This window comes from Nannospalax galili, unplaced genomic scaffold (genome assembly GCF_000622305.1).
Source record: "Nannospalax galili isolate Female #2095 unplaced genomic scaffold, S.galili_v1.0 scaffold713, whole genome shotgun sequence".
In the NCBI taxonomy this organism is placed as follows: domain Eukaryota; kingdom Metazoa; phylum Chordata; class Mammalia; order Rodentia; family Spalacidae; genus Nannospalax; species Nannospalax galili.
Genome location: NW_008333780.1, coordinates 390,397 through 398,628, shown reverse-complemented (window position 1 = coordinate 398,628; position 8,232 = coordinate 390,397). Strand labels below are relative to the sequence as shown.

The window sequence follows — 8,232 nt, the reverse complement described above, 5'->3', positions numbered from 1 at the left end:
GCTGGTTCGTCTAAGCTTCTGGTTCTCTCTTTTGATTTTATATTGTTGTGGCTGGATTGATTTTGTCTTCAGGAGTTCCGCAGTGGCCCAATTCCAATGTGGGTCAGAAGTTTTCAGACTTTCTCCTTAGGTCTGGAATCTTCTAAGAATGATTTTGGCCTCAGGAACTCGGGTGTTGGACTGACCTGAGACCCTGGCTGTGGTTGCGCCCCACTGGGATGCAAAGGCAGATGGGGCAGGAAGAAGCCCCAAGATTTCCCAGGGAGTGGATTGAGTAGCTGGGTTGTACCGGATGCAAAGGATCAGGGAGAGGCAAGGTAAGCCTCGGAGCCCCAGAAAGAGGCTGTCAGCCCCAGAAAGAGGCTGGCGGGTGTTGTAGGATCAGGAAGCAGAGAGACGTGGGGGCGGGGCCGGGTTTAGAGGTAGTGCTCCTGGGGCCCTAGGAAGGCACCAAGCCGGTGGGGGTGAACAGTGTCAGGAATCAGCAGTGGCTCCCCAGGTGTCTGGGGCCCCAAGACTAGGAATGGCACAGGGCCCAAACCAGGAGCAGAGAACAGCGGTGGAGATGGAAGGGCCGAATTTTAGATTCTTATACTAAGCACACAGCCCTTCTGAGCAAAGGACTCTGTGATAACTATGTGTCACACACTTTTGAAGCCCTCCTGGGTAGGAAAAGATGAGAAATGACCTGGATCCCAGACTCAGAGCCCAATTGCTCATCTTCTTCATCAAGCAAATGATTCCATCAGTAGCAGAACTCCAGCAGCCTCTATTACTGATTCACTGGAACATTCCTCTAACAAAATCCCATTCTGAAAAGCCCACTCCTTCCTGTTGAAGATGTCACAATTTTGAAGAGAGAATTCATCTGTTGGTTTGTCCCAGGTCCACTGATGCCTTGCACTAGAGGCCAGACCTTGGAAATGAAGCATCCACACTGATCCACATCTATCATCATCAGGCTTGGTTCAATCAATTAGATACCTTGCCTGGTCTATGCTTCAGTTTTACCCTCTAAAGCAAATAAAAAGATACTTAGCTTGTTCCATGAATGACTGTGCAAATGATTTAATTATTATTGATCTTACCATCACTCTGAAGTCTATCTAGGGAGCTCCTGGTTGAGCATAAGTTCTCAGAAATTACTTTGGCAGTGAATTCAATTGATGTTAATGTTGAAGCAGTAGGATTTGAGGTTGAAAAGGCCCATAGGAAGCTAGTTATATTCCTGATGGACTCCAAGAAGAAAGGAATTCTGCTTCCTCCATCACTGCCGGACTCCTCCTTACCCTCTGAGGAGCACAGCTAGAGATAAATGAGGTGTACTAGAGTGGGAGTAAGACAGCATTGACAATACATCCAACCTGGAGAATGGAGACACTATTGACGCTCCAGCACTTGTTCAGGGACTTTTGAGAGTTGTGTTTTTTTAGCCTTAATCTGGATTTCCTTTTTAGGTAACAGGAATATCCTTTTTTGAAAGATTTAGCTTGGTGTAAACTACTGAGACTAGAGAAAAAACAGAAAAGGAATTACCCTTGTTCACTTCTGTAACCTTGACTACGCTTGGGGCTGCTGCAGTGATGGTCAAGTTAACAGATGACCTGGAAGAACAGTCAATGAATTATTATTTTCTGTTTATGAATGAGCCTAGCACTCTTTGACCCCTGGAGGTGACTAATAAATGATAGCAGACTCAAAAAAAAAGGTGGGGGATGATGCTAGGATTAATTTCTATATCATCCCTCACTTTGAACATCTGAATTTAAATGAAATCCATTTAAATTAAAATTTTTCAGAATTTATGGGCTGGAGAGATAGCTCCACATTAAGGATACTGGCTACTCTTGCAGAGGACCCAGTTCCATTCCCAGCACCCACATGGCAGCTGACAACTGACTCCAGTTCCAGGGGAGCTGACTCTGCCTTCTGACCTCCGCAGGCATTGCACGACATGGGTATACCATAGCCTTACATGCAGGCATTACATTCATACACATACAATAAAAACAATAAATGAAAAATCAGAATTTGATCTGAAGGAAAGAGGGTAATAGGGCCATTGTATTATCTTTTAAAAATATAAAATAGAAGCCGGGCGTGGTGGTGCACACCTTTAATCCCAGCACTTGGGAGGCGGAGGCCTGTGGCTCTCTGTGAGTTCCAGGCCAGCCTAGTCTACATAATGAGTTCCAGGCTAGCTGGAGCTACAGGGAGACCCTGTCTCAAAAAGACTAAAAAATAAAATTTAAAAAATATATGAAATAGGGGTTACCAATGCATTTATAGGAATTGAATTCACTTTACCCCAAACCTTCCTATGCATTATGTATTCATTCTTAAAAGAATCAGATGTTAGAGTTTTATCTATCTTTGAGAACCTCATGTATTCCAGACTGGCCTCAAACTCAGTATGTAGCCAGGGATAACCTTGAACAATTTTTTTTTTTCTGAATAGGCTGTCATTGTAACCCAGGCTAGCCTCAAACTTGCTATGTTGCTGAGTATGACCTTGGACTGCCTATCCTCTTCTTGTATCCATCTCCCAGGTGTTGGAATTACAGGAATGTGCCTTTGTGCCCAGTTTACATGGTGCTGGGAATCAAATCTAGAGCCTGTATGCTAGGCAAGCATTCTTACCAGGTGAGCTCCAGCCCAGCCCTGACTTTGAACTTCTGATTCTCTTTTGCTTGAGAGCTAGGATTGCAGAAGAGTGCTAGGTTTACAGCTGGGCTTTACCATGCCTGGCTTAAATTTTATTTCTTCATATTTTGTGTTTTGTTGGCATGTATGTAAGTGCAGCACTTGCTGCAGTGCCTGAGGAGGTCAGAAGAGGGTGTCATATTCCTTGGAAATGGAGTTTATGGGTGTTTGTGAACCACCATGTGGTGCTGGGAATTGAACCTGGGTCCTACGCAAGAACAGCTCTTAGCTGCTGAGACTCTCCAGCCCCACAAACCCCGTGCTGAGTGCATGTTAGTCAAGTTCTACCAACTGAGCTGCATTGCTTACCCTAATGTTTGAGTTTCTGAAAACTAATTGCTTGTTGCCAGGCATGGTTATGCAACACCTGTAATTCCTGGAGGCAAAGACAGAAGGATCAAGGATCAAGACCATCCTTGGGTAGCGAGTCTAGCTTGAGCTACTGTGAGACTGTGTCTTGAAAATAAATATTTAATCCTTAATCCTAGCAGAGGCAGGCAGATCTCTGTGTTCAAGGCCAGCCTGGTCTATATAGTGAATTCCAGGCCAGATGGGGAATACAGGGAGACCCTGTCTCCAAAACAAACTGACTAAATAAATAATAATTTACTTGAGGATAGCCACCGGCCATTTGAAGCATTAAAATTACCAATATTGATATAGCTGAATTATGGCTAGGAAACAGTAAACTTATTTTAAATGTAATTTAGAGTTATTGAATAGTTTGAGAAAGAACTTTATACACACATATTGAAAATGGTATATAAAATGAAAACATGAAAATGAGGCATCTTTTAGAAATCACCAATTTTTTTTTTCTGGTCTTTTTTGAGATGGGTCTCCCTGTAGCTCCAGCTGACCTGGAACTCGCTATCTAGACCAACCAGGCTGGCCTTGAACTCACAGAGAGCCACCATGCCCAACTAGAAATCACAAAATCTTTATTGTAATTTTTTGTAGTTCCCTAAAAGTATGGTTAGAAGATCAGCATGGTGGTGTGCATCTGTAATCCCAGAACTTAGGAGGCAGTGGAGGCAGGAAGACTTCTGAGTTCAGAGCTAGCCTGGGCTACATAGGGAGTTTGTAGCTAGCCTGGTCTATGTAGTGAGACTCTGTCTTGTGTGTGTGTGTGTGTGTGTGTGTGTGTGTGCATGCATGCATGCATGCATGCATAAATTTGGGCTAGGGGTATACTGTTTATGTAGTGTCCACAAAGCCCTGGGTTCTATCTATCCTTAACATGCAAAAAAAAAAATTCACCTTTCAATATACATATGGCAATGCAGGGTCTAGTGGTGCAGGCCTTTAATCCCACCATTCAAGAGGTAGAGGCAGGCACATCTCTGTTAGATCAAGGCCAGCCTGGTCTGCATAGTGAGTTCCAGGCCAGCTGGGGCTTCAGGAAGACCCTGTCTCAATATTATATTATATATTTACATATATATAAATATATATGATGATTTCTATAGCATGAGAGATTAATTCATGGTCCAAATATACTACAATATATAGTATATATACAGGAATGCATAAAGAAAACTGTGTGTGTTTCTGCATTTCAAATGCAGATGTTGATACACCCTGAGAGTAGTTTATTTTTCTGTTGTCTTTTGAAATCTGGAAAATGGGGCTGTAGAGATGGCTCAATGGTTAAGAGCACTAGCTGCTCTTGCATAGGGCTGGGGTTCTGCTCCCAGCACCCACATAGTGGCTAACAACCAACCATAACCCCAGTTCCGGGGGGTCTGATGCTCTCTTGTGGCCTCCATAGGAATTGCACACACAGGTGCACTTGCATATATGCAGAGAAAACACTTATAAAAAATACAAATATAACTTAAAAGTCACAAATTGGCCAGTGGTCCTTTTGCAGGGGTCATGCTAAGCTCTACTGTTCCAGCATTAGAGTATATGCTGCTGAACAACATCCTAATAGTAGTTTATCAAGATATAGGAAAAGGTTCTGGAGAAATGGCTCAGCGGTTAAGAGTACGTGCTGTTCTTGCAGAGAGCCAAGTTCAATTCTCAGCATACACATTAGACTGTTCACAACCGCCAATGGCTTTAGCTCCAGGGGATCCTCTGGCCTCTTTGGGCATCTGTACTCTTGTGCACAGACCTCCTCTGAACATATAAATACATATAATTAAAAATGTTTTTTAAAAATCTTTTTAAAAGATATAGGAAGGTTATTTTCCATGGCAGCAGTGTATCCACATCTGTCCAAGGCTTCATAACTCCCTGCTGCTGTCAGAACAAGTGGTCTCTTGAATTTGTGGTTTGTGTCAGACCTGGTGGAATGCTGCCTCAGGTGATTATCCTGGTTTGGTAGAGGGAACAGACCGTGCCCCCAGCTATTGGAGCAGTCAGGTCTGAGCTTATTATAATTGTCTCTCATTTTGCATTTGTGTTCAGGGCTTTCCTTAGCCCAACCTAAGTTACTGCTCTATTTTTATTTTTTATTTATTTAAAAAAATTTTGAAGGATTTTTATTTTATGTGTACGTGTGCCACATGCATGCCTGGTGCTGCAGAGGCCAGAAGAGGGCGTCAGATGCCCTGGAAGAACTGGAGTTACAGAGAGTCGTTGGCTACCACGTGGGTGCTGGGAACCAATCCAGGTCCCATCTCTGACACCAGCTCTGCTTTTCAAGTTCTTTCTTTTTTCTTAGTAGACTCATCTCATTCTTTGGTCAATTTTCCATTTTTTTCTTTCCATCCCCCACCCCGCCATTTTTTTTTTTTTGAGACAGGGTCTCAATATATAATCCCAACTAACCTGGAACTCCCTATATAGACCAGAACTCCACCTGCTTCTGTCTCCCAAGTGCTGGGGTTAAAGGTGTGCAACCCACTCAGCCTGTGGTGTTTTATATTCAGTTTCACACTTAAGCATACCTCTTTGTTAACCCTAAGGATTTATGCTAAGAAATAAGGTATAATCTGATTCACTTGAGGCTAATCTTACCACTTGGAAGGCCGAGGCAGGAGGATTGCTGTGAGTTCAAGGCCAGCCTGGGCTTTATAATGAGATGGTGTCTGTCTCAACACCCCGAAATGGCATAGTCTGATTCATGTTGTGTTTCTGTGCTTGTCCCAGTACCCTTAGTATTCCCTTAGTCCCAGCACTGGGGAGGCAGAAACAGGTGAATCTCTGTGAGATCTATGGTAGCCTGGTCTACATAGCAAGTCCCAGACCAGCTGGGGCTACAGGGAAACCCTGTCTGAAAAAGACAGAAAACAAACAAAATAAAAACAAAGATAAAATCAAAAACATAATAAACATTGGGAAAGGGAAAGTCGGTTACTAGTCCAATGAAAAATACCTGTGCTTGTTATGATGTCATGTCCCTTTAAAAACAAATTTATCTCTAGCTTGTGACTATAGGAATGAGGAATCACCCATTGGAATTTCCAGTGCAGTTTCTAGCTGGCGCTTGTACCCTCAACCTAACCTGCCAGGGTCTGGCCAGGGGAATGCCTGTTCGTCTGTTGTCAGCGGTCACCTGTCTACTTTTCAAGGCCATGAAAAATTTCCCTGATTGCCAAGAGGTAATTTGAATTGAATACTTGACTGATTTTCTTCTTAACCTTAGGACACATATATAGAAAATACAGTTTTTCTCCTGTCTGTTAATAGATAAAATAGAACTTCCTGTCATAGAAAAAGTAGGAAATATGGATAAGTAATAAGGCTAAATTTTCAAAGTCTCATAAACCATTTACCCAGAAACATCTATTAACATTTCAGACAAAATATGACGGTACACCCATGTAATCTCAGCATTTGGGAGGTGGAGGCAGGAAGATCAGAAGTTCAGAGTTAAACTCAGCTGCTACATACAGAGTTTGAGACCAGCCTGTGCTACATGGGACCTTTTCTCAGAAAAGCTGGGCATAGGCCTTTAATCCCAACACTCAGGAGACAGAGGCAGGCAGGTCTTTGTGAGATCAAGGCTGACCTGGGGCTGCAGGGAAACCCTCTCTCTAAAAAAAACAAAACCAAAAATGTCATAAAAGAAAAAAAGTTGAGTTGGTTTGCTGATATGGCTCAGTAGGTAAAAATGCTTGTTGCCAAGGCTGACACCCCAAGTTCTATCCCAGGACCCACATAGTGGAAAGAGAGAACCAATTCCCATAAGTTATCCTCTGACCGTCACACACAAACAAACCCATCCATGCATGCATGCACTCTAAATGTAATTTAAAAAAATAAATTGAGCAGAATCATATTTCTAAATATAAAAGTTAAGGCCATGAAACTTTTTTGTGGTCTTTTTGAGACAGAGTCTCCCTGTAGACCAGGCTGGCCTCAGACTCAGAGATTTGCCTGTCTCTGCCTCCCGAGTGCTGGGATTCTGCCACCACGTCTGGCTGGCCATGAAACTTTTAGGAAAAAAATACTTTTTATTATTATTTTTATTTTATGTGTATGTGTATGTTGCCTGCATGTATGTAAGTGCACCTGAGTTGTGCAGTGCTGCGGAGGTCAGAAGAGGGTTTTGGGTTCTCCTGAAACTGGAGTTAAGGATGGTTTGTAGCTGCCATGTGGGTGCTGGGAATCGAACCTGGGCCCTTTGCAAGAGCAGTCAGTGATCTTAACTGCTGAGCCATCTCTCCAGCCCCAGAAGAAAATGTTTTTTACCTCAGTAATCAAACATATCTTAGGATATTGAAAGCACAGGTAATTAAAATATTTCTTTTGTACATATAATATTAAGGAAGAGGTCACACAGTTGAGAAGGTGTGGGCAGACATGGGAGGAGTTGGAGGAGGAGGAGGGCGGGGTGGGGTGATAGACATGGTGCTCCTGTATGAAACTGTCAGAAAAGCGGAAATTTAAAAATTACTTTTTAGGCCATGGACATAGCTCAGTGAAAAAGCATGGGCAAGGCCAAGGCTTTACTTTCTAGCCCCAGCACCAAAAAACAAACTAAGAGGTGTTGGGAATAGCTTCATGATAGAGCACCTGCCTAGCATATGTGAGGCCCTGAGTTTAGTCCCCAGCACTGCAAAATCAATCAATCAAACAATAAAAGTTGAGGCAGTAGGGCAGATGACTCATTAGGTAAGAGTTCTTGCTTTTATAGTGAAGACCTGAGTTCAAATCCCCAAAACCCACTTACATAAACAGATCTGGTCACATTCATGGCTGTAACCCCAGCACTGTAAGGGGCTAGAGACAGGAAGATCACTGGGGCTTGCTGGCCAGCCAGCGTAGCCAAAGTGAGTTCCTTGATCAGTGAGAGACCTTGTCTCAAAAGATGGAGGACCAGTGAGATGGCTCGGGTAGTAAAGACAACCAAGCCTGATGACCAGGTTAATCATGGGATCTACATGGTAGAAGGAGAGACAAACTCCTGAAGGTTGTCCTCTGACTTCCCTATGGACCAGTGGCACATGCATGCCCCTTACCCCCTATACATACATACAGATAAATGTAATTTTTTTTTGGTCTTTTTGAAACAGGGTCTCCCTGTAGCCCCAACTGGCCTGGAACTTACTATGTAGACCAGGCTGGCCTTGAACT

The 8,232-nt window shown here is 43.1% G+C and overlaps 1 protein-coding gene across 1 annotated transcript in view; it reads left to right on the top strand.

Annotated features, from left to right (window-relative positions):
• Nucleotides 1–8,232, top strand: part of Zyg11a (zyg-11 family member A, cell cycle regulator) — a 43,816-nt gene that overhangs the window by 19,366 nt on the left and 16,218 nt on the right. The window contains exon 5 of the mRNA XM_029561259.1: nt 6,078–6,254. Coding sequence (XP_029417119.1) covers nt 6,078–6,254 — 177 coding nt within the window. The remainder of the gene's footprint in view (nt 1–6,077; nt 6,255–8,232) is intronic.